Source organism: Oncorhynchus tshawytscha, linkage group LG10, assembly GCF_018296145.1.
Source record: "Oncorhynchus tshawytscha isolate Ot180627B linkage group LG10, Otsh_v2.0, whole genome shotgun sequence".
Taxonomy (NCBI): domain Eukaryota; kingdom Metazoa; phylum Chordata; class Actinopteri; order Salmoniformes; family Salmonidae; genus Oncorhynchus; species Oncorhynchus tshawytscha.
The window spans coordinates 46841096-46867157 of NC_056438.1; the positions used below are offsets into that span (position 1 = coordinate 46841096).

General features: G+C 43.5%; 2 protein-coding genes across 3 annotated transcripts; one reads left to right on the top strand and one right to left on the bottom strand.

The window, feature by feature from the left end:
- Positions 1-953: 953 nt before the first annotated feature.
- LOC112260323 (ras-related protein Rab-11B) lies at positions 954-13039 on the top strand. Its single transcript, XM_024435342.2, has 5 exons — positions 954-1174; positions 4060-4255; positions 11937-12130; positions 12520-12600; positions 12747-13039. The coding sequence occupies exons 1-5, from the start codon at positions 1135-1137 to the stop codon at positions 12887-12889; spliced, it is 654 nt and encodes a 217-aa protein (XP_024291110.1). The 5' UTR covers positions 954-1134; the 3' UTR covers positions 12890-13039.
- A 407-nt stretch (positions 13040-13446) lies between these two features.
- On the bottom strand, positions 13447-22461 carry LOC112260324 (E3 ubiquitin-protein ligase MARCHF2). 2 transcript variants are annotated; one of them, XM_024435343.2, is made up of 6 exons: positions 22131-22460; positions 20411-20474; positions 19848-20105; positions 15527-15722; positions 15219-15428; positions 13447-14163 (listed from the first exon to the last, which is right to left on the bottom strand). In XM_024435343.2, exons 3-6 carry the CDS (start codon positions 20021-20023, stop codon positions 14008-14010), a joined length of 738 nt encoding a protein of 245 aa, XP_024291111.1. In that variant the 5' UTR covers positions 20024-20105; positions 20411-20474; positions 22131-22460; the 3' UTR covers positions 13447-14007. The 2 variants fall into 2 exon arrangements, with proteins under 2 accessions (XP_024291111.1, XP_024291112.1); XM_024435344.2 differs by lacking the exon at positions 20411-20474 and having other exon boundaries at positions 22131-22461.
- Between the last annotated feature and the right edge of the window lie 3601 nt (positions 22462-26062).

The window sequence follows — 26062 nt, forward strand, 5'->3', positions numbered from 1 at the left end:
GGCTATGGAGAGCATGATCACACAGATGTGAGTGCTACAGGGCGGTAGTCATTGTGGCAGGTAGCGTTAAGAGTTCTTGGGAACAGGAATGATGGAGGTCAGCTTGAGACGTGGGGATTACAGACTGGGAGAAGGAGAGGTTGAAAAGGAGAAAGCGCCCTGGAATGCCGTCCTGCCCCGCGGCCTTACGAATGTTGGCCTGAATAAAAACCTTACTCATGTGACGTCGGCCTCGGTGAGCGATATCACCCAGTCTCCTGGGTCAGCGCTGCAGGCATTGCATTGTATGTGTTTACGCATTATATTTTGTATAATGCTCAGCGCTTACTATATATGCAATGTATGTTGTAATGACCATGGCAGAGAATGTGGTAATGACATTGTAATAGCAGTCTGCAATAGCTCACCTCTCAGCCTGACTTTCTCTTGATTGTGATTGCCACTATAAGCTTCATGAGTGAGACTATACTTTAATATTATTAATAAGTCATAAATATGTATTTGTTTTCAGTTGATGTTAGTATTGAGATTCGTTAATTTTCATGAGACAGCTGTAGCACTTTAGTTGACGGTCTGTACCTTCTAACCTGTACTTGGTTAGAAGACCTGCTGAAAATGAATATACATTGCAGATGCTCATAGTACACCTACATTTATTGACTAATATTAATACTAATTTATGTATGAGACAATGCTTGCAGACAGGTTACGTTTATAAGCAGACCTTCAAATAGGCTACAGTGAAGAAATGTTGTAGCAGGGATCAGCCATCAGCACAACGGCCCACTGCCAATTTAGGACATGAACTATATGTATGAAGCAGTTTTACCGTGTGATAAGCAAACTGAGCATCCAACACACCTTCAATTGCTCACAGGTGTCAGAGGTTGTGCTTTGTTTCCTATTAGTATGTCAGACAGCAGCGGCACCGTGTGGAAGGCATAGAAACAGGGACTCCTCCCCTTCTGCAGATTTCGGGGAGACGCTCTTCCTGCGGTCAGCCTGTTTGACAGCCAGCATTGGCGCATTGTCTTTCAAATTCATGTCATTTTCTCCTGTACATACAGTTAATTCAGAGACAAAATATTTTACAAATAATTTTCCGAAAGAAGCGTTGGAGAGGCCTCGTCTAGAATGGGGAACAGAGACGATGAATACGACTTCTTGTTCAAAGGTACATGTTGATGACTGCAGCCCCCCGTTGACAGCACATTCAATAATTATGTGATTGTTTAATTCTAAAGACAAATCAGACATCAGCCTTTTGAACGAATCATAACCAATAGTTTGGAGGAATGGTTTTGAAAGAAACATTGTATCAGTCTCTGGTGGAAAACGTTTGCTATGGCTATGTAAATGCTGTCATTGTAACATTGTAACAACGCCCGTGGTTATACCTATAAGTAAGATGCAACACACTATCTGCGTTGCCTCTGACTTTATCAACTTTGATAAGCCCATAAAAGAGTAACTATTTGTAAATCGGTTACTGACAAGAACTCGGTTTTCCCTTTTATGGTTTAAAGAACTATATGAAGTTAAATATTTTGTAGTTAATTGTAACCTATAGGCCCATATGCAAATCTTGAATTTATCTAGGTCTAGACCTACTGTAACTGTGGATGTTTATTGTGTTCAGCTGACAGTGAAATGTTTTGACATACGCTATATATACACAAAAGTATGTGGACACCTATTCAAATTAGTGGATTAGGCTATTTCAGCCACACCCGTTGCTGACAAGTGCACAAAATCGAGCACACAGCCATGCAATCTCCATAGACAAACATTGGCAGTAGAATGGCCTTTCCTGAAGAGCTCAGTGACTTTCAATGTGGCACCGTCATAGAAACGTGGCATCCTAACAACTCAGACGTGAAATTTCCTACTAGATCTGCCCCGGTCAACTGTAAGTGCTGTTATTGTGAAGTGGAAACATCTAGAAGCAGCAACGGCTCAGCCACGAAGTGGTAGGCCACACAAGCTCACAGAACAGGACCACTGAGTGCTGAAGCGCGTAGGGTGTTAAATTGTCTGTCCTCGGTTGCAACACTCACTACAGAGTTCGAAACTGCCCCTGGAAGCAACATCAGCATAATAACTGTTCGTCGGGGACTTCATGAAATGGGTTTCCATGGCCGAGCAGCCACACACAAGCCTAAGATCATCATGCGCAATGTCAAGCGTCGGCTGGTGTGGTGTAACGCTCGCCGCCATTGGACTCTGGAGCAGTGGAAACGCATTCTCTGAAATGATGAATCTGGAAGTCCAACGGACAAATCTGGCGGATGCCAGGAGAACGCTACCTGCATAAATGAATATAGTGCCCACTGTAAAGTTTGGTGGAGGAGGAATAATGATCTGGGGTTGTTTTTCATGGTTTGGACTAGGTCCCTTAGTTCCAGTGAAGGGAAATCTTCTCTCTACAGCATACAATGACATTCTAGACAATTCTATGCTTCCAACTTTGTGGCAACTGTTTGGGAAGGTCTTTCCTGTTTCAGCGTGACAATGACCCCGTGCACAAAGCGAGGTCCATACAGAAATGGTTTGCCGAGATCGATGTGGAAGAACTTGACTGGCCTGCACAGAGCCCCGATTTCTACCCCATCAAACACCTTAGGGATGAATTGGAACGCCGACTGCCAGCCAGGCCTTATCGCCCAACATCAGTGCCCGACTACTGCTCGTGGCTGAATGGAAGCAAATCCCCACAGCAATGTTCCAACATCTAGTGGAAAACCTTCCCAGAAGAGTAGAGGCTGTTATAGCAGCAAAGGGGGACCAACTCCATATTAATGTCCATGATTTTGGAATGAGATGTTCGAAAAGCAGGTGTCCACATACTTTTGGTCATGTAGTGTATCATGTGAGCATTTATGACACAACCGATTTTTTAAAGCACTGGTTGTTGGGGTGGGATTGGTGTGGGGGGTCTGTGGGTGGCTATTGATCATTTTTTGGGATTCCTCATGTCTTAATCATTGTTAGAGAGAATTATGGTCAAAATCAGATGTTAGGTAATATATTTATTGAAGATATGAATCCTTTAAATTAAAATGTCCAATTTAGGTGGAATCAATTAGCTTAATTTCTCAAATATCAAATTATATTTCAACAAAATAAAGTTTCAGGAAAGCTAATTTGATCTGTTTCTAACTACAGAAACAATTTAAGAACAATCTGAGATGGTGGTGACATGACTTGCTGAAATGATATCGAATGACCCTGCAGTTTGCCACTGACACCCCATATAGAGGTCTATTTATGATGTGACACAGAGTATCCCCTGTGGACTAGACATCTGAGAATGAAGAGTTCTGCTCTTCCTCCCTCGCCAGAATTTAGAAAACCTGCTGTAAACAGGAAACCAAAAAGTGTCCCACAACTGTCAATTCAGGTTTGATGGAGCATGTTATCAGCTTCCTGCAGCAGCAGTGTGATGCCACAGGGCCAAAGTTCCCATTGATTTCCTGTACTGAGAGAAAACAAAAAGGACTCCACCTCGACAGCCCCATTCTGAATGCCAGGCCTACTCCTGATATCTCAGCTAAATTTAATAGGCTGTTTCTGTCAGCCTCTTATTGTATTATTGAGCTCAGTGCTTCTCAGCAGTGATCATGGGGTCCCACTGTGTACAAGTTGGATATCACTCCAACTGTGCATCAACTATTATGTCTCCTTGGTTAATTAAGGGCAACCGGTTAACCAAAAGACCCATAAGCGCATAGAAATATTGACAGAAATATACAGACACATGCCACTTCAAAATGGGTCAATTTCAGCCTTCCACTTATTCAATATTGTCAATGGGAGTGAAGGATTGAAAAGGAAAACCTGCATTATGTAACACGGTCGTAGGAGGGAGGGCCGTGTTACATATGGTGAAGAATGCAAACATCCAAGTTCTAGCCCAGGATCCTGGATACTAGTACATCTGCAAAATACCTGTTGACTACGCTACCTCATCTGACTTTAGGCTAAATACATTTCAGCCAGTGTGTTCTCTCAGTCTTTATCTCATTCTCTCCATATCTCTCTCTGTTTCTTTATCAACAGTTGTGTTAATTGGGGACTCGGGCGTCGGAAAGAGTAATTTGCTCTCTCGGTTCACACGGAATGAGTTCAACCTTGAGAGTAAGAGCACCATCGGAGTGGAGTTTGCCACCCGCAGCATCCAGGTGGATGGGAAGACGATAAAGGCCCAGATATGGGACACGGCTGGACAGGAACGTTACAGAGCCATCACCTCCGCGTAAGTCGTGTGGGATCCCTCAAAACGGCCTGTTGAAGCCTCTTGAAAATGAAATGATTGTCAGCAAGGATCGCAGAAAAGAGTAATCAAAATCAAATGTTATATGTCACATGTGCCGAATACAACAGGTATAGACTTTACAGTGAAATGCTTACTTACGAACCCCTAACAAACAATGCACTTAAAAAAAACATGGAAAAGAATAAGAAATAAAAGTAACAAGTAATTAAAGAGCAGCAGCAAAATAACAATAGCGAGGCCATATACAGGGGGGTACCAGTACAGAGTCAATGTGCAGGGGCACTGGTTAGTTGAGGTAATATGTACATGAAGGTAGAGTTATTAAAGTGACTATGCATAGATGATATCAACAGAAAGTAGCAGGGGTGTACGAGAGGGGGCATTGCAAATAGTCTGGGTAGCCATTTGATTAGGTTATTTTATTTAGCCAGGTAGGCTAGTTGAGAACAAGTTCTCATTTGCAACTGCGACCTGGCCAAGATAAAGCATAGCAATTCGACACATACAACAACACATAGTTACACATGGAATAAACAAAAGTCAACAATACAGTAGAAAAAAAGAAAGAAAAGTCTATATACAGTGAGTGCAAATAAGATTAGGGAGTTTAGGCAATAAATAAGCCATGGTGGCGAAGTAATTACAATATAGCAATTAAACACTGGAATGGTAGATGTGCAGAAGATGAATGTGCAAGTAGTGATACTGGGGTGCAAAGGAGCAAGATAAATAAATAAATACAGTATGGGGAGGTAGATAGCCCATCTGTAAACAGCCCATCTGTCTATGTACAGGTGCAGTGATCTGTGAGCTGCTCTGACAGCTGGTGCTTAAAGCTAGTGAGGGAGATAAGTGTCTCCAGCTTCAGTGATTTTTGAAGTTCGTTCCAGTCATTGGCAACTGGAAAGAAAGGCGACCAAAGGAGGATTTAGCTTTGGGGGTGACCAGTGAGATATACCTGCTGGAGCGCATGCTATGAGTGGGTGCTGCTATGGTGACCAGTGAGCTGAGATAAGGCGGGGCTTTACCTAGCAGAGACTTGTAGATATCCTGTAGCCAGTGGGTTTGGCGATGAGTATGAAGCGAGGGCCAACCAACGAGAGCGTACAGGTCGCAGTGGTGGGTAGTGTATGGGGCTTTGGTGACAAAACGGATGGCACTGTGATAGACTGCATCCAATTTGTTGAGTAGAGTGTTGGAGGCTATTTTATAGATGACGTCGCCGAAGTCGAGGATCGGTAGGATGGTCAGTTTTACAAGGGTATGTTTGGCAGCATGAGTGAAGGATGCTTTGTTGCGATATAGGAAGCCGATTCTCGATTTCATTTTGGATTGGAGATGCTTAATGTGAGTCTGGAAGGAGAGTTTACAGTCTAACCCTGACACCTAGGTATTTGTAGTTGTCCATGTATTCTAAGTCAGAGCCGTCCAGAGTAGTGATGCTGGACGGGCCGGGAGGTGCGGGCAGTGATCGATTGAATAGCATGCATTTCGTTTTGCTTACATTTAAGAGCAGTTGGAGGCCACGGAAGGAGAGTTGTATGGCATTAAAGCTCGTCTGGAGGTTTGTTAACACAATGTCCAAAGAGGGGCCAGAAGTATACAGAATGGTGTTGTCTGCATAGAGGTGGATCAGAGAATCACCAGCAGCAAGAGCGACATCAATGATGTATACAGAGAAGAGAGTCGACCTGAGAATTGAACCCTGTGGTACCCCCATAGAGACTGCCAGAGGTCCGGACAACAGGCCCTCCGATTTGACACACTGAACTCTATCAGAGAAGTAGTTGGTAAACCAGGCGAGGCAATCATTTGAGAAACCAAGGCTGTCGAGTCTGCCAATAAGAATGTGGTAAATGACAGAGTCGATAGCCTTGGCAAGGTCGATGAATACGGCTGCACAGTAATGTCTCTTATCGATGGCGGTTATGATGTCGTTTAGGACCTTGAGCGTGGCTGAGGTGCACCCATGACCAGCTCTGAAACCAGATTGCATAGCCGAGAAGGTACGGTGGGATTCAAAAAGTTTGGTAATCTGTTAACTTGGCTTTCGAAGACTTTAGAAAGACAGGGTAGGATAGATATAGGTCTGTAGCAGTTTGGGTCTAGAGTGTCACCCCCTTTGAAGAGGATGACGACCGCAGCAGCTTTCCAATCTTCGGGAATCTCAGACGATATGAAAGAGGGGTTGAACAGGCTAGTAATAGGGGTTGCAACAATTTCGGCAGATCATTTTAGAAAGAGAGGGTCCAGATTGTCTTGCCTGGCTGATTTGTAGGGGTCCAGATTTTGCAGCTCTTTCAGAACATCAGCTATCTGGATTTGGGTGAAGGAGAAATGGTGGGGGCTTTGGCGGGTTGCTCTGGAGGGTGCCGGGCAGCTGACCGGGGTAGGGGTAGCCAGGTGGAAAGCATGGCCAGCCGTAGAGAAATGCTGATTGAAATTCTCAATTATAGTGGATTTATCGATGGTAACAGTGTGTTGGGAAAATTATGATTAAATGACTGAACAAATCATTTTAAATGGAACTGTAACTAAGTAAACTTATACTCTGTTTTATTATATCTGATTAACAATATGAGTTCATAAGAAGGGATTGTGTGACACGGACAAGAAGTAATTAAAGTTAATGAACACCATTCCAACTAGGCAGAAACGAATGGGTTGTGGATTAAGTAAACAGATAAGGTAGTTAACCTATGGTTGAACCGACAAAACTAAGCTCTGGGGTTTTTAGATAAGGAAGTGAGTGCATTCCTAGGTTTTCTGTTAATTAGAACTGTCAGCTAAGTGGTGATCGATAATGTTGGGGGGGTCAAAAGTAAATTCAGTTATGTTGTGTGACCTGTGAGTGTGTTAGTAAATTAGAATGAACTATTAACCTCACTTTGTCCCGGTCGAGAGGAGGGGATTCTGTTAAGCAATGAAATGACGTCATGTTATTGTATATAAACTGTTGCTCGTGGTATAGTGGCAGCGCGCTCCGAGAATAAATTCTGTTACCTATTATTGATAAGACTGGTCTCCGTCTATTTTATGCAAACAAGAATCTTACAAATTCTCATGAAATAGATTAAGGGAATTCAATTAATGAAAACACATTGGTTCAATTAAATTACAGTAACACAGTGTTTCCTAGCCTCAGAGCAGTGGGCAGCTGGGAGGAGGTGCTCTTATTCTCCATGGACTTTACAGTGTCCCAGAACATTGAGTTTGTACTACAGGATGCAAATTTCTGTTTGAAAAAGCTAGCCTTAGTATACACAGGCAGTTAAGAAAGCTAACTTCCCTGAAAAGTTGCATATCACTGGGGCTATTCAATGCTAATGCAAAACGCCACAGGATGTTCAAAATCAAATCAAATCAAATTTTATTTGTCACATACACATGGTTAGCAGATGTTAATGCGAGTGTAGCGAAATGCTTGTGCTTCTAGTTCCGACAATGCAGTAATAACGAGCAAGTAATCTAACTAACAATTCCAAAAAAAACTACTGTCATACACAGTGTAAGGGGATAAAGAATATGTACATAAGGATATATGAATGAGTGATGGTACAGAGCAGCATAGGCAAGATACAGTAGATGATATCGAGTACAGTATATACATATGAGATAAGTATGTAAACCAAGTGGCATAGTTAAAGTGGCTAGTGATACATGTATTACATAAGGATGCAGTCGATGATATAGAGTACAGTATCAACGTATGCATATGAGATGAACAATGTAGGGTAAGTAACATTATATAAGGTAGCATTGTTTAAAGTGGCTAGTGATATATTTACATCATTTCCCATCAATTCCCATGATTAAAGTGGCTGGAGTAGTCAGTGTCATTGACAGTGTGTTGGCAGTAGCCACTCAATGTTAGTGGTGGCTGTTTAACAGTCTGATGGCCTTGAGATAGAAGCTGTTTTTCAGTCTCTCGGTCCCAGCTTTGATGCACCTGTACTGACCTCGCCTTCTGGATGGCAGCGGGGTGAACAGGCAGTGGCTCGGGTGGTTGATGTCCTTGATGATCTTTATGGCCTTCCTGTAGCATCGGGTGGTGTAGGTGTCCTGGAGGGCAGGTAGTTTGCCCCGGTGATGCGTTGTGCAGACCTCACTACCCTCTGGAGAGCCTTACGGTTGAGGGCGGTGCAGTTGCCATACCAGGCGGTGATACAGCCCGCCAGGATGCTCTCGATTGTGCATCTGTAGAAGTTTGTGAGTGCTTTTGGTGACAAGCCGAATTTCTTCAGCCTCCTGAGGTTGAAGAGGCGCTGCTGCGCCTTCCTCACGATGCTGTCTGTGTGAGTGGACCAATTCAGTTTGTCTGTGATGTGTATGCCGAGGAACTTAAAACTTGCTACCCTCTCCACTACTGTTCCATCGATGTGGATGGGGGGGGTGTTCCCTCTGCTGTTTCCTGAAGTCCACAATCATCTCCTTAGTTTTGTTGACGTTGAGTGTGAGGTTATTTTCCTGACACCACACTCCGAGGGCCCTCACCTCCTCCCTGTAGGCCGTCTCGTCGTTGTTGGTAATCAAGCCTACCACTGTTGTGTCGTCCGCAAACTTGATGATTGAGTTGGAGGCGTGCATGGCCACGCAGTCGTGGGTGAACAGGGAGTACAGGAGAGGGCTCAGAACCACTGTGGGGCCCCAGTGTTGAGGATCAGCGGGGAGGAGATGTTGTTGCCTACCCTCACCACCTGGGGCGGCCCGTCAGGAAGTCCAGTACCCAGTTGCACAGGGCGGGGTCGAGACCCAGGGTCTCGAGCTTGATGACGAGCTTGGAGGGTACTATGGTGTTGAATGCCGAGCTGTAGTCGATGAACAGCATTCTCACATAGGTATTCCTCTTGTCCAGATGGGTTAGGGCAGTGTGCAGTGTGGTTGAGATTGCATCGTCTGTGGACCTATTTGGGCGGTAAGCAAATTGGAGTGGGTCAAGGGTGTCAGGTAGGGTGGAGGTGATATGGTCCTTGACTAGTCTCTCAAAGCACTTCATGATGACGGATGTGAGTGCTACGGGCGGTAGTCGTTTAGCTCAGTTACCTTAGCTTTCTTGGGAACAGGAACAATGGTGGCCCTCTTGAAGCATGTGGGAACAGCAGACTGGTATAGGGATTGATTGAATATGTCCGTAAACACACCGGCCAGCTGGTCTGCGCATGCTCTGAGGGCGCGGTTACAGAAGTAAAAAAATGAGAGCACCTGGGGAGTGGAGGTGTTCAGGAGTCTTATGGCTTGGGGGGGTAGAAGCTGTTTAGAAGCCTCTTGGACCTAGACTTTGCGCTCCGGTACTGATTGCCATACGGTAGCGAGTTGGAGTCATGCCTGGCTGTGCAGTTGTGAGTGAACAGGGAGTACAGGAGGAGACTGAGCACGCACCCGAGGGGCCCAGTGTTGAGGATCAGCGTGGCGGATGTGTAGTTACCTACCCTTATCACCTGGGGGCGGCCCGTCAGGAAGTCCAGGATCCAGTTGCAGAGGGAGGTGTTTAGTCCCAGGGTCCTTAGCTTATTGATGAGCTTTGAGGGCACTATGTAGAGCTGTAGTTAATGAATAGCATTCTCACGAAGGTGTTCCTTTTGTCCAGGTGGGAAAGGACAGTGTGTAGTGCAATAGTGATTGCATCATCTGTGGATCTATTGGGGCGGTATGCAAATTGGAGTGGGTCTAGGGTTCCTGGGATAATTGTGTTGATGTGAGCCAGCCTGTCAGAGCACTTCATGGCTACAGACGTGAGTGCTACGGGTCAGTAGTCATTTAGGCAGTCTACCTTAATGTTCTTGGGCACAGGCACGATGGTGGTCTGCTTAAAACATGTTGGTATTACAGACTCCGACAGGGAGAGGTTGAAAATGTCAGTGAATACACTTGCCAGTTGGTCAGCGCATGCTCTCAGTACACGTCCTGGTAATCCATCTGGCCCTGCGGAATTGTGAATGTTGACCTGTTTAAAAGGTCTTACGTTGGCTGCGCAGAGCGTGATTACACAGTCTTTCAGAACAGCTGGTGCTCTCATGCATGTTTCAGTGTTATTTGCCTCTAAGCGAGCATAGAAGTAGTTTAGCTTGTCTGGTAGGCTCGTGTATTGAGGCTTTGCCTGTTGGATGGTTCGTCGCCGGGCATAGTGGGATTTCTTATAAGCTTCCAGGTTAGAGTCCTGCTCCTTGAAAGCGGCAGCTCTAGCCTTTAGCTCGGTGCGGATGTTGCCTGTAATCCATGGCTTCTGGTTGGGATATGTATGCATGGTCACAGTGAGGACGACGTCATCAATGCGCTTATTGATAAAGCCAATGACTGATGTGGTGTACTCATCAATGCCATCGGAGGAATCCTGGAACATTTTCCAGTGTGTGCTAGCAAAACAATCCTGTAGCTTAGCATCGGCTTCATCTGACCACTTTATTGGATCTAGTCACTGGTGCGTCCTGCTTTAATTTTTGCTTGTAAGCAGGAATCAGGAGGATATAAATATGGTCAGATTTGCCAAATGGAGGGCGAGGGAGAGCTTTGTATGCGTCTCTGTGTGTGGAGTACAGGTGGTGCACAGTTTTTTTTCCTCTAGTTAGAAGTTGATAGAAGTTTGCATTAAAGTCCACGGCTACGTGTAGCACCACCTCTGCGTGAGCGTTTTCTTGTTTGCTTATGGCGGAATACAGCTCATTCTATGCTGTCTTAGTGCCAGCCTCAGTCTGTGGTGGTATGTAAACAGCTATGAAAAATACAGATTAGAACTCTCTAGGTAGATAGTGTGGTCTACAGCTTATCATGAGATACTCTACATCAGGCGAGCAATAGCTTGAGACTTCCTTAGATATCGTGCACCAGCTGTTATTTACAAAAATACATAGCCCATCACCCCTTGTCTTACCAGACGCCGCTGTTCTATCCTGCCGGTGCAGCGTATAACCAGCCAGCTGTATGTTGATAGTGTTGTCGTTCAGCCACGACTCAGTGAAGCTTAAGATATTACAGTTTTGAATGTCCCGTTAGTAGTTTAATGTTCCGCGTAGGTCATCTAATTTATTGTCCAAAGATTACACGTTTGCTAGCAGAATGGAAGGAAGTGTGGGTTTATTTGATCTACAAATTCTCAGAAGGCAACCCGCGCTCCAGACCCTTTTTCTCTGCCTCCTCTTAACGGAAATCATGGGGATCTGGGCCTGTTCCCAAGAAAGCAGTATATCGTTCGCATCAAGCTCGTCAGACTCGTTAAAGGAAAAATAAAAAAGATTCTGCCAGTCCGTGGTGAGTAATCGCAGTCCTGATGTCCAAAAGTTATTTTTGGTCATAAGAGATGGTAGCGGCAACATCTTGTACAAGATACATTTTAAAAAAGCACAATTGTTGGGGGGCACGTAAAACGTCTGCTTTCTTCTCCGGCGCCATTTTATGTATAATGTAGTGGTCTCAAATTATAGTCTCAGAGAGGTAAAAATGATTCAAATCAATCAACTGCTCAAGTCCTTGATTAGTTGAATCAGGTGTTTTAGTGCTGGGTTGAAGTGTGGAACATAAACCTGCATACCCTATAGCTCAACGAGATCAGGTTTGAGCACTAGCCGATTACAAGCCTCAATCAGTGCCTGACATGGAGCCTCACTTGGGATACATACATTGTCTGTTTGTGCATTGAGATTGATACGCAGTCTCTTTCCGACAGCTATTACAGAGGGGCAGTTGGTGCTCTCCTAGTGTATGACATCGCCAAGCACTTGACCTATGAAAACATGGAGCGCTGGTTGAAGGAACTGAGGGATCATGCCGACAACAACATAGTCATCATGCTGGCGGGCAACAAGAGCGACCTGCGCCATCTCAGGGCCGTGCCCACGGACGAGGCCCGGGCTTTTGCAGGTACTTGCATATTTTGGCAGAGGAAACAGCCTGGCCACAGATCTAGTTGTGCTGTCTTGTCAACTCCTATGGTCATTGTCATGGCTTGTAGGACCATGGCATCTAGGACCAGGCTCAGGGGTAAAAGGGCTTATTGGGACAATCTTGGAAGAGTCTTCTCTTTATATTTTGTGGTCCTAAATGACCACTGAAGAGATGGATAGGATGAAAGTGAAATGAGAGCAACACCATATAGTTGCTTTCACCTATCTGGAACTTGTATATCAGTGGTCATCACAAGGGAAGGGAGGAGAGTATAATATTGGGACTCAATGTGTAATACAGAAGGATTCTGTCCTGGAACAATTTCTTGATGTGTGACTCACTTTGCCTTTTCTTTAACCCTGCAGAGAAGAACACTCTATCCTTTATTGAAACTTCAGCCTTGGATTCAACAAATGTAGAAGAAGCTTTCAAGAACATCCTTACAGGTACAGTACAAGAGCAAAGCAAATTGATTTGACATTTCCCAACTTTTGTTCTTAGACACGTGCAGATTAAGTAGACTAGAGAATAGGAAAGAAATCCTCTTTGAAGTACTGAGATGCACCACAACAGTCTAGTCTACTCTCCGCAGAAATCTATCGCATCGTATCGCAGAAGCAGATCGCCGAGCGGTCTGCCCATGACGAGTCCCCTGGAAACAATGTGGTGGACATAAGTGTTCCACCCACCACAGACCAGAAAGGGAACAAACTGCAGTGCTGCCAGAACCTGTAACCCATTGACGACCATCACCGTTCCTCCCTTTCTGTCATCTCAAAGTGTTGTGCGTGCCGACTTTCTTCATTTTGTGTAATATATTTATTTGTTTTTTGATAGCTTGTTCACTCACATATTAATGCCATGAAATTACATTTTATAATACAAGTAGTTGAGTGGATCTCTTTCATGGTACCTGTTTACTTTTTACTCCTTCGGGATCTGCAAGGAGAGTAATCCCATAAATATCCACTAGATGGTGGTATGGAGTGGTGCAGAAAATATATATATATTTTTTTACATTTAACTAGGCAAGTCAGTTAAGAACAAATTCTTATTTACAATGACAGCCTACCCCGGTCAAACCTGGACGACGCTCGGCCAATTGTGCGCCACCCTATGGGACTCCCAATCACAGCCGGAAGTGATACAGCCTGAATTTGAACCAGGGACACCTCTTGCACTCGCAGTGCCTTAGACCGCTGCGCCACACAGGAGCTAGATTGTTACAGATCCAATACTCCTGTATAAGTAGCACAAAGAGTTTCAGAACAGAGGACATTTTACACATGCAAGCCATTGTACGGTGACAAGAGTCCCTTATATTTTATTCCACAATGACCCAGCTTACTCAAAAGGAGTCCAACAGGAAGACTAAAATTACATCAAATACTTTTGCATACATTGACTAACACCAAAGCCCACTCTCTCCTCCCAACTTCTACCAGCTTCAAAAAGGGAAAAGATTTTTTCTTAAACAGAGAACATCATATTTAAACATGGTCGTTCTGAGTAAATTCACGAGTCTATTGGATGGCAGTTGTCCAAAAAAAGCTAAATACATTGTGATGGGGTGGGGTGGTAGGTAGTATGTTACTGTATTAACATGCTGCATCAGTATCCCGCTATTGGCTGTCACCTTATGTTCCAGTCCAGTGTTCATAATCCGGCGATGACATCAGTGGCACGTCCTTCTACGAGTCCAAAATATCCCAAAATCAAAATGGTTATAGTGCTTAAATGGGCTCAAGTGCTTCAAAAGTGAATATGGAAAAATGATCCCCCAGAATGGTCCTTAAGAGCGCAGAAGTTCGAGGTATGTAACACTTTATTTGCGAGAACACGTCGCACGGTGCTCATACGATGGTCTCGTCAGTCATTTTCTTGGTTGACTTCGTCGGCACGGAATGTTGAGTGGAGTGCGCTCCTTTTATGTCGGGCATTAGCAGGCGCACTTTCTGATTGGTCCTCCTCCACTCGGAGTATAACTGACAGTGATAGCGGAACGATACCTGAGGGGCACGAAGACAGACGTCAATGAAACTAGACATTTGATATGACCTGCACAGAGCAGAATCTCTGAATATATGGTTGCTATTGCAGGCACGCACAACCAGGTATCAATTCCCTTTCAATTCAGAGAGCAAACCCATGTCCAATTCTTCCTAATTGAAAAGCATTGAAGATACTTGGAATTTCAGTGTACTTCCTGAATTGACTGGAATTCAAATGGAATTGACCCCAACCCTGCTCAAAACACGACGTGAAACATATTGCATGACATTTGTATTTGGTCTACAAAATGGTTCCGCGTCAGTTGCTGATTTTGTAAGTATTGTAACTAAGTATTTTTTCAGAGTACAGTAGTCTTTCCAGAGAAGAGACAAAAGATTGTTGCAGACAAAAAATATTTATGTTGGCTCATTTATTTGTCTCCCCTGAATATAAAATGGGAACAGAATTCCAGACAAGAAAAAAAAGAAGTATTATTCATCTTACAAAATGTACTAATAGCTATTGTAAAGCACACATTTATACTGCAAAAAAAATGCTGTCAATTAACAAAGGTGGTGTGTGTGTGTGTTCTGTGTGACCATGGTACTTACCTACGGAACAGCAAGAGGAACTGCCCGTCCCTACCTTCAGACTACGCTCAAAACCTACACCCCAACCCAAGCATGCCGTCCTGCCACCTTAGGTCTCCCACTCCTACAGGAGGGCAGCTCCCGCTCAGCCCAGTCCAAGCTCTGTTCCCTGAAACTAGGACAGCCTGCCCATCTTCCACAAACATAACTCTTCAAACAGTATCTTAAATAATCCTCCTCCTCACCCCTCTCCCCCCCAAAAAATATATAAATACCAAAAAAAGAACACTTTACCAGCACTTGCACTTGACTCTACTGAGATAGAAATTAAATTTTTCCTCAACCTAGCTATGCCTGTGATGTGGTTGTCCCGCCTAGCTATCTCAAGATGAATGCACTAACTGTAAGTCACTCTGGATAGGAGCACCTGACAAATGACTAAAATGTCATGCGTATCTGGTCTCTGTGTGGGGCCTAGTTACCAGTGTCCAGAGGATGTAGATGGTGAAGAGGGCGATGGTGAGGGCAATGAGTCCCACGGCCTCCAACCGGCTGTTGAGGGTCAGGTGGTCCTGGGCTCCCCTCAGACACAGCCAGCCTGAGATGGCTGCCAGTGGCGTGATGAGCAGGAAGCAAGCCATGTCGCACAGCAGCGTGCGCTTCTCACTGCGAGGCCCCGGGTCCCGCAACCACTGGGAGGATGCAAGGAAAGGACCACTATTATTACAGTCTTTTTCCCGTCAATTATTATGGTGTTTGAGGACACACACACAAACTGCCAATGTTGTACCTGTGTGAGGGGCTGGGGTCGCCGTTCAACAGTGAACTCTGTGTGGCAGAGCTCACAGTAACTGGTGTTGGAGGATGACAGCCACTTCTCCAGGCAGCTCTTGTGCACCTTACCCAGGGTCCCTGTGCAGTCACAAGGGGAGAGCAGCATCTCACCACCGGCCCCCTCGTGGCAGATACGACACATGCCTTCATTACTGGACAAATAGGGGAGAAAAAAAAATGTGCCTAGTGACCACTCATTTCAAAACACATTACATACTTACGAAATAAGGCCCGAGGAGGTGTGGTACATGTGATATATGGCCAATATTGACCATATATCACAACCCCCCCCGAGGTGCCTTATTGCTATTACAAGCTGGTTACCAACATAATTAGATCTGTAAAAATAAATGTTTTGTCATACCCATGGTATACGGTCTGATAAACTGATTGGATGACAGCCATGGTATTCAGGGCTCGAACCGCCCAGTTTATAATGTACATATAAACAGGAGACATTTACTTAATCAATATACAAAATTAATTTATCAGATATGCTAAATATGAGATTACTTAGTATATTGAGAATTAGGCCATATATAACCAGTCAAAAGTTGACACCTACTCATTCAAGGGTTTTTCTTTAATTTTACTACTTTCTACATTGCAGAATAATAGTGAATACATGAAAACTATGAAATAACACATGGAATCATTTAGGAACCAAAAAAGGTGTTAAACAAATCAAAATATTTTTAATATGTGAGATTCTTCAAAGTAGCCACCCCTTGCTTTGATGACAGCTTTGCACACTTGGAATTCTCTCAACGAGCTTCATGAGGTAGACACCTGGAATGCATTTATTAACAAATGGCCTGTGTATTTTTAAAAGTTAATTTGTGGAATTTCTTTCCTTCTTAATGTGTTTGAGCCAATCAGTTGTGTTGTGACAAGAAGATACAGAAGATGGCCCTATCTGGTAAAGACAAACTCCATATTATGGCAAGAACAACTCAAATAAGCAAAGAGAAATGACAGTCCATCATTACTTTAAGACATGAAGGTCAATGAATCTGGAACTTATGAAGAACTTTGAAAGATTCTTCAAGTACAGCTGCAAAAACCATCAAGCGCTATGATGAAACTGGATCTCATGGGGAGTGCTACAGGAAAGGAAGTCCTAAAGATACCTCTGCTGCAGAGGATAAGTTCATTAGAGTTAACAGACCCAAAAATTGCAGCCCAAATAAATGCTTCACAGTGTTCAAGTAAAAGACATCTCAACATCAGAGGAGACTGTGTGAATTCGGTCTTCATTGGTCGAATTACTGCAAAGAAACCACTACTAAAAAGGACACCAAAAAGAAGAATAGACTTGCTTGGGCCAAGAAACACGAGCAATGGACATTAGACCGGTGGAAATTTGTCTGTTAGTCTGATTAGTCCAAATTTGAGATTTTTGGTTCCAAACGCCATGTCTTTGTGAGAAGCAGAGTAGGTTAACGGATGATCTCCACATGTGTGGTTCCCATCGTGAATCATGGAGGGGGTCTGACGGTGGGGGTGTTATGCTGGTGACACGGTCAGTGATTTATGGAGAATTCAGGGCACACTTAACCAGCATGGCTACCACAGTATTCTGCAGCGATACGCCATCCCATCTGCGCTTAGTGGGACTAGCATTTGTTTTCAACAGGACAATGACCCAAAACACCTCTAGGCTGTGTAAGGGCTATTTGACCAAGAAGGTGAGTGATTGAGTGCTACATCAGATGACCTGGCCTCCACAATCACCCGACCTCAACACAATTGAGATGGTCCAACTCATTCCAAACCACAGAGTGAAGGAAAAGCAACTGACAAGTGCTCAGCATGTGGGAACTCCTTCAAGACTTTTGGAAAAGCATTCCAGGTGAAGCTGGTTGAGAGAATGCCAAGAGTGTGAAAAGCTGTAATGAAGGCAAAGGGTGGATACTTTGAGGAATCTAAAATATATTTTGAATTGTTTAAAACGTTTTTGGTTATTACATGATTCCATATGCGTTATATCATAGTGTTGATGTCTACACTAACATTCTACAACGTAGTATATAGTAAAAATAAAGAAAAACCCTAGAATGAGTAGGTGTCCAAACTTTCGACTGGTACTGTCTCTCTCTCTGTGTGTGTGTGTGTGTGTGTGTGTGTGTGTGTGTGTATGTATCTGGTTGAAGTCGGAAGTTTACATACACTTAGGTTGGAGTCATTAAAACTTGTTTTTCAACAACTCCACACATTTTTTGTTAACAAACTATAGTTTTGGCAAGTCGGTTAGGACATCTACTTTGTGCACGACACAAGTCATTTTCCCAACAATTGTTTAAAGACTTATAATAATTATAAGATATAAATAATTATTATTATAATTCACTTATAATTCACTGTATCACAATTCCAGTGGGTCAGAAGTTTACATACACTAAGTTGACTGAGCTTTAAACAGCTTGGAAAATTCCAGAAAATGATGTCATGGCTTTAGAAGCTTCTGATAGGCTAATTGATATAATTTGAGTCAATTGGAGGTGTAGCTGTGGATGTATTTCAAGGCCTACCTTCAAACTTGGTGCGTCTTTGCTTGACATCATGGGAAAATTAAAAGAAATCAGCCAAGACCACAGAAACAAATTGTAGACCTCCACAAGTCTGGTTCATCCTTGGGAGTAATTCCCAAGCGCCTGAGGATACCACGTTCATCTGTCTAAACAATAGTACGCAAGTATAAACACCATGGGACCATGCAGCCGTCATACCACTCAGGAAGGAGACACGTTCTGTCTCCTATCGATGAACGTACTTTGGTGCGAAAAGTGCAAATCAATCCCAGAACAGCAGCAAAGGACCTTGTACCTATTTCCTCCAGCATCTTCACAAATGTATCTATATCCGCAGTAAAAACGAGTCCTATATCGACAACCTGAAAGGCCGCTAAGAAGCCACTGCTCCAAAACCGCCATAAAAAAGCAAGACTTTCGTTTGTAACTGCACACGGGGACAAAGATCATACTTTTTGGAGAAATGTCCTCTGGTCTGATAAAACAAAAATGGTGTGGACATAACGTGTGGAGGAAAAAGGGGGAGGCTTGCAAGCCGAAGAACACCATCCCAACCGTGAAGCACAGGGGTGACAGCATCATGTTGTTTGGGTGCTTTGGTGCAGGAGGGACTGGTGCACTTCAAAATAGATGGCATCATGTGGACGGAATATGATGTGGATATATCGAAGCAACATCTGAAGACATCAGTCAGGAAGTTAAAGCTTGGTCGCAAATGGGTCTTCCAAATGGACAATGACCCCAAGCATACTTCCAAAGTTGTGGCAAAATGGCTTAAGGACAACAACAAAGTCAAGGTATTGGAGTGACCATCACAAAGCCCTGACTTCAATCCTATAGAAAATTTGTGGGCAGAACTGAAAAAGCGTGTGTGAGCAAGGAGGCCTACAAGCCTGACTCAGTTACACCAGCTCTGTCAGGAGGAATGGGCCAAAATTTACCCAACTTATTGTGGGAAGCTTTCGGATAGCCGTCCACAACGTTTGCCCCAAGGTAAACAATTTAAAGGCAATGCTACCAAACACTAATTGAGTGCAAGTAAACTTCTGATTAAATGTCAGGAATTGTGAAAAACTGAGTTTAAATGTATTTGGCTAAGGTGGATGTAAACTCCCGACTTCAACTGTATATTTGTCCATTGTTATTCTCCAAGGAAGAAATTGTGTACATATCAGATCACCCTCTGCAGGGTCGGTAACAACCAAATGCATCCGGGCTTCCGAGGAAATGGAATGAGAGTATAACTTTAGACCGTCCCCTTGCCCATACCCGGGCACGAACCAGGGACCCTCTGCACACATCAACAACAGTCACCCACGAAGCATCGTTACCCATCGCTCCACAAAAGCCGCGGCCCTTGCAGAGCAAGGGGATCTACTACTTCAAGGTCTCAGAGAAAGTGACGTCACCGATTGAACCGCTATTTAGCTAGCCGTTTCACATCCGTTACAAGAGCCTGTGACGCGACTTCCGCTTTTGGCGACACTCCATCGTACCTCTTCCTCATCCACATTAACTGAATTGGTTCAACAGTGCAGAAGAGAACTTCCAACAGTGTATTTTTTTAATTGTCAGGACAAGAAAGAAAGAACACTGCTATTTTATGCCTGCTATGTTAGGTTAATGTCAGATAGAAGCAAAGGGACACAGTCTCAGGAAGCCATACATACACAGAAAGCGGGATACCTAGTCAGTAGTACAACTGAAATGTGCCTGAGTAGAAACTCTCTCGAGGAACCACCTTACCTCTGTGAGCCCACAGCTTTGACAACAGTGGAGAGTGAGCGACCATCTTTGGCCGTAACCTTAGCGACGTACTGGGCCTGGCCAGCATCTGGCTCCTCTACCACCTTGGGCAGGTCGGCGCTGCCTGAGTAGTCACACAGGGAGCCAGGCAGGTGGCAGCAGCCTGATGTAGTCATGGCTCTGTTGGTGGTGGTGAAATGCCAGAGGAGCCAGCAGTCAAGGAGTCAGTCACACACCTCTCCTCCCACTGTTGGGCAACTGTTTGGATAGCGTGACAATGTTAGAACGCAGCATTGTTACAACTCTTTGCAGTGTCAAAACCGGAATTGGTAACTTCATGTAACAAAGAGAATTTGAATCTATTAACAGGGACATTCTTTAAATCACAGACCATTTTGACAAGTACAGTACCAATCAAAAATTGACACCTACTCATTCAAGGGTTTCTTTATTTTTTTACTATTTTCTACATTGTAGAATAGTTTAGGTGTCTTCACTATGAAACAACACATGGACTCATGTAGCAACCGAAAAAAAAGTATTAAACAAATCAAAGTACTCACCCTTTGCCTTGATGGCAGCTTTGCACACTCTGGGGATTCTCAACCAGCTTCATGAGGTAGTCACCTGGAATGCATTTCAATTAACAGGTGTGACTTGTTAAAAGTTCATTTGTGGAATTTCTTTCCTTCTTAATGCATTTGAGCCAATCAGTTGTGTTGTGACAAGGTAGGAGTGGTATATAGAAGATAGCCCCATTTGTTGAAAGCCCATATTATGGCAAGAACAGCTCAAATATGCAAAGAAAAACGACAGTCCATCATTACTTTAAGACATGAATGTCAGTCAATCCAAATTTTAAGTGCAGTCGCAAAAAACCATCAAGCACTATGATGAAACTGGCTCTCATGAGGACCGCCACAGGAAAGGAAGAGCCACAGGTACCTCTGCTGCAAAGGATAAGTTCATTAGAGTTAACTGCACCTCAGATTTCAACCCAAATAAATGCGTCACAGAGTTCAAGTAACAGACATCAACTGTCCAGAGGAGACAGTGTGAATCAGGCCTTCATGATCGAACTGCTGCAAAGAAACCACTAAAAAAGGACACCAATAAGAAGAGACTTGCTTGGGCCAAGAAATATGAGCAATGGACATTGATCTGATTAGTCCAAATGTGAGATTTTTGACTCCAACCGCCGTGTCTTTGTGAGACGCAGAGTAGGTGAACGGATGATCTCCGCATGTGTAGTTCCCACCGTGAAACAAGGAGGAGGTGTGATGGTGGGGGTGCTTTGCTGGTGACACTGTCTGTGATTTATTAGAATTCAAGGCACACTTACGTGAACCAGCATGACAACCACAGCATCCCGCAGCAATACGCCATCCCATCTGGTTTGCGCTATAATTTGTTTCTCAACAGGACAATGACCCAAAACACATTTTCAGGTTGTGTGAGGGGTATATGACCAAGAAGGATAGTGATGGAGTACTGCATCAGATGACCTGGCCTCCACAATCACAAACATCAACCCAATTGAGATCGTTTGGGATGAGTTGGACCGCGGAGTAATGGAAAAGCAGCCAGCAAGTACTCAGCATATGTGGGAACTCCATCAAGACTGTTGGAAAAGCATTCCTCGTGAAGCTGGTTGAGAGAATGCCAAAAGTGTGCAAAGCCATCATCAAGTTAAAGGGTGGCTATTTTGAAGAATCTAAAATATTTAACACTTTTTTTGGTTACTACATGATTCTGTGTGTGTTATTTCATATGTAGAATATAGTAAAAAAAATAATTAAAATCCTTGAATGAGTAGAATTGTCCAAACTTTTGACTGGTACTGTATGTGGTGGGGAATCGATGGCATGTTTACTGTGACGTGAGATGTCATGCATCTCACGTCACAGCTATACTATTTACGAATGAGCTTGTAACAATGTTACATTGTACCATCAACATACAATTTTAACAGGCTGTCAGTTACAGACAAAGCTTGGTTCCAATGAATCAATAAATAATCAACAGACACAGCCAGGCAGGTGAAAAGCTAACGATAGCTAGTTAAGACATTCATGTTTTCACATCCTCTAAACGCTAGAAAGCTAGCTAACGTTAGCTAGCTAACTGTTCAGTGATCGACATTTCCACTAAAAGTTAGCAACCAAGCTAGGTAGATAAAGAAATACAATACAGTGAAAATATATGAAGGTGAGCACTTAGCTTAGCTAAATATATATATATATATATATATTGAAACAGCCGAAACAACAAGGGATAACGTACCGTAGTCACCAGCAAGCTCTCCCTGGCCTTAGTTAGCTATTTAGCTAGCTAGCTGTATGAGATGACATTGACATTTAGCCAAAACGATGGTTCGGGAAGAATACACAAAACAACGACAAGCCGTGTATCTGCTCCATTGTTGGCCGGATCCTTTACTGGTTTGTAGCAGTCTCCTCACAGAAACGGTGTAACTTGCACAAATTTGTGACAGCTAGCTTGTTAACATGTTTACACTGCCTGGCTGGCTAATATCTATCAGCTGTGCACTGCTGTATCATTATGGTCCAAGCTATTCGGGATCCTTGGGACGTCCCTATCAAAGATTTGTATAACTCGCTAACCCAAGATAGATCACCGCCTGTCGTTTCCAACGTGAGCAAATTAAATCATAGTGGGGCATAACAAACAAGGAGGTGGGCAGAGCCAAGCACAAGCTAGTGAGATCCTATTGGCGCGTGCTAAGCATTTATTTTCATATTTCCGTTAGGGAACGCCTTACCTGTGAAGTGCGCGTCTGCAATAACTCAATTCGCACTTGTATTCCTCTTAAACAACACTTTTTTTTACAAGTCTGGCAAAGGGTAAAGTCTACAAAACGTAGAACCCCTCTGTTTGTTACCGATCGTAGTTTTGGAAACAGAAAACTGTATGGAGATCAAATGTTAATCGATCAGAAATGACCAAAAAGTTTACCAAAATCCATCTCGCGACATCTTCTCCCCTTCCGGCAACTAGAATTCTTCTCATCACCATATTTGAAAATGAATGGAAACGTAAACCAGATGCTTCACATATATACATCCGGTGAAATATCTGGCTCATTGCTCTATCTGCGTCCCTTCTTCTTCTTCTTCTTAGTCTTCATTTTTATTGTTATTCTTTTTTGTTTTTTAAATGGCGGTTGGCAATCAGAAGGTGCATTACCGCCACCAACTGGACAGGATTATAAATTCATTACACTTTGTAATAAAATAGATACAAATAAAATAAAAACACTTTCGACTAATATTCAAAACCCACTACCCCATTCCACTACTTTGACCCTGTCTGCTCATACATAGTGCCAACGGCCTGGGAGGACGGGACACCACCATGCAACACACCCTGTAACTCTTCTGAAGTCAAATCTAATACACCCAACAAGTACTTCTTTACATCTGCCACAACATATATTTTCTGTGATTTACATTCCATTTCTGCAGTACAGTTAATAACCATTGCTATGAATGGCCTATCCCTCTGTGTTGGCACAGATGTACTACTCACAGGGATCCTCTCAGGATCCCTCGCCCTTGACCCATCCTCCTCTACTTCCTTCACTGCCTCAGCATATGACATCTTCTGCACTACTCTGACCCTGGCCACCTCAATCTGCCTCTCTTGCACTGGACTTTTTCGATCCCTAGCAACATGGGCACCCCTACAGTTGACACACACAACTTTTTTGCCATAGGGAGTAGAGAAATGTTTGCAGTTTTTAATATGATATCTGAGAGAGGCTGACTAACAAAATCACTGTCCGCTAATTCAACCATGATAACAAATTTAGATAGCTGGCCGCTAAACTAGCATATCAATAAAAAAAGTTAGCTGACATGGGATAATTGACTGACTATCAGTGACTAACATAAGAGAAAAACTGGTGATGCACAACCAAAATTGCACTTTGTGTATTTTACTATTCTAACTCGTAAGCTGAAACCCCTCATGGGGAATTGATCCAAGGTTCTTCAAAAGAGGGTATGCGGCTCGTGGGCCGCCAGTTGCCCCTCCCTGACATAGAGTTATGCCGAATTTATAGCTAACAACAACAAAACTGCTTTGTGGATTAGTCTTCTGCTCCCATCACAAGCACAGGAAGTGCAGCCACGAGCTGCTATTTAAAGAAAGTCCACTAGAGGGAGGAAACCATTTTTATGTTGTCCATGACAAAGAAAATGAACAAGATTTCTTGGTGCTTTCAAGACACTTGGGAATTCCGAAATAATGAAGGACAATTCATGACATCAGTGATCTCCAGGTCGGAAAGTTGAAGCTCTTTTTAGAGACCAGAGTTCCCGACATGGATGACCGTTCAAAATTATTTTCCCAGTCGTCTTGAACCAACTGAAGTCGGAAATGTCCTAGTTTCAGTTGTTTTGAATGCGGCATCTAGCAAAATTAGAAAACCTTTGTCAATGGTTTCTGTCATGCACGTCGCCTCATTGCATCATGCATTTGTTAGGCTGCGTTCAAGTGCTAGTCGGAACTAGGAAACTCGGGAAATGTCAGATTTGCTAACTGGTTGTAGTTATACACGTGCCGCGTTCAACCAATTTCAAAGTCGGAAATTTCTGAGTCTCCTAGTTCCGCCTAGCACTTGAACGCGGCGTTAGTTTACACATATGACGCATATGATGTAATCTGGTCAACAAATACATCATTTGAATGTGAATGTTACACAGGGTGAATGACTCCAGGATTTTTGGAGTGGACTCTCCACCACTAATATGTAACAGCACTTCAGATGTCGGTAGTTCATTACGGACTCAGTCAGTCTGTCACTTCAGCCAGGAAAGAACACCAGCTCAGACTTCGTGAGGTCAAGTCAGACAGTAACAGATGCTAGCTTATCGATGAATGAGGTACATTTATGAAGGCCCCTGCGACTTCACCAGCGGTGTTGCCCATCAATGTGTTCCCTCGCAAGTTAAAAGACTGGCAGAGGCTAGGCAAAGAAAACGCTCTCCAGTTTTAACTTTGCCCACTTGCAAACTGTTGCCACCGGAGTTCTCTACTTTTTATAAACTGTTTGCTGTTCCCTGTTAACGTTCTGCTAACTGGGCACTTTGAAGATGAACCCCTACAAGGATGTCAAAGAAAACGCATGATATTGGTGGTGGCAGGGGCCCACTTAGTGATTTGGAGGTCCCAGGCAGAGGCCATTCTGAGTCCCTCCGATGTCTATGTCTATCGGAGCCAGCTTTTAGGTGAACGAAACAGAATGAAAACGCAAACTGAAGAGTTGAAATGCCCTTCACTAGTAGGTCTTGGCATCACCTCATAGAAAAGGGGTGGGCAATCATTTTGGCTTGAGGGCCACTTCGGGATTTCAACGCACAGATTTTTTTCCAGATTGATTTGTTTGTCAAAAGCAATTTGTGGGCAAGGAAAAGGCTTGTTATTTAAAAATATAGGCTAATACAGTCCATTATCATTTCTACACACTTTCTATTTGGTTTTAGTTAGGGCTGGACTGATTCTGGGATAATACCTATATCTGATATTTTATTTGCAATATCGACCAATTTGATCATTGTTTTCATTTTAGGTCATTTCTAACCATTTTAGCACAGATACAAACAGCAACCAAATGTCTATGTTCATAAGGCTAATAAGAACATATGTCAAATGAGGAACATAGAAAAGGTGCAACAATCTTTTTTCCCATTCAAAAGTGAGTAAATTGCATCAGAAAGGTATTGGAAAGTCGGTGAGAAAAAAATATCTGCACAGTTTTCAATTGTCGTTTTGTCATGGCCCCTTCAAATGTGTTCTGTGAAGCCTGTGAGCATCGTAGAGGGGAATAGAAGATACGTGTTCATGAGCGTCTCAGCTTGCAGGGATGGGGTCATAATAGCTAATCGTCCACCAACAGTTCAAAAGCTAGAGCAACATTTGGGGTGAAGAAATCAGAAACCCCTCCATGTCACAACCAGAGATGGTCATAGCCACGAAATGGCGCACACCGGAGGAGGAAGGCAAGATAACAGAGAAATCATGTATTATTAAATCAAATGATTCCAACTTCACAAGGCCCCTGATGATGTGAAGCCCCAGGGAATCAATTCCCAGGGAATTGTCTGTTGCCACCGTGTGGTGGGACTATAGGCTACATTCTTTATTAAAACATTTCTAAAACCTGAAAATGAATTCATATTTAATTGTGGAAA

Excerpts from the sequence above, each read along its gene's own strand:
- LOC112260324 (XM_024435344.2), bottom strand. The coding sequence starts at position 20,023 with ATGACTACATCAGGCTGCTGCCACCTGCCTGGCTCCCTGTGTGACTAC. Across the intron at positions 15,723-19,847 it reads AAAGCTGTGGGCTCACAGAG|TAATGAAGGCATGTGTCGTA; the intron begins GTAAGGTGGTTC and ends CTATTTGTCCAG. Across the intron at positions 15,429-15,526 it reads GACCCCAGCCCCTCACACAG|TGGTTGCGGGACCCGGGGCC; the intron begins GTACAACATTGG and ends GCATCCTCCCAG.
- LOC112260323 (XM_024435342.2), top strand. The coding sequence starts at position 1,135 with ATGGGGAACAGAGACGATGAATACGACTTCTTGTTCAAAG. Across the intron at positions 4,256-11,936 it reads TACAGAGCCATCACCTCCGC|CTATTACAGAGGGGCAGTTG; the intron begins GTAAGTCGTGTG and ends TCTTTCCGACAG. Across the intron at positions 12,601-12,746 it reads TTTCAAGAACATCCTTACAG|AAATCTATCGCATCGTATCG; the intron begins GTACAGTACAAG and ends TACTCTCCGCAG.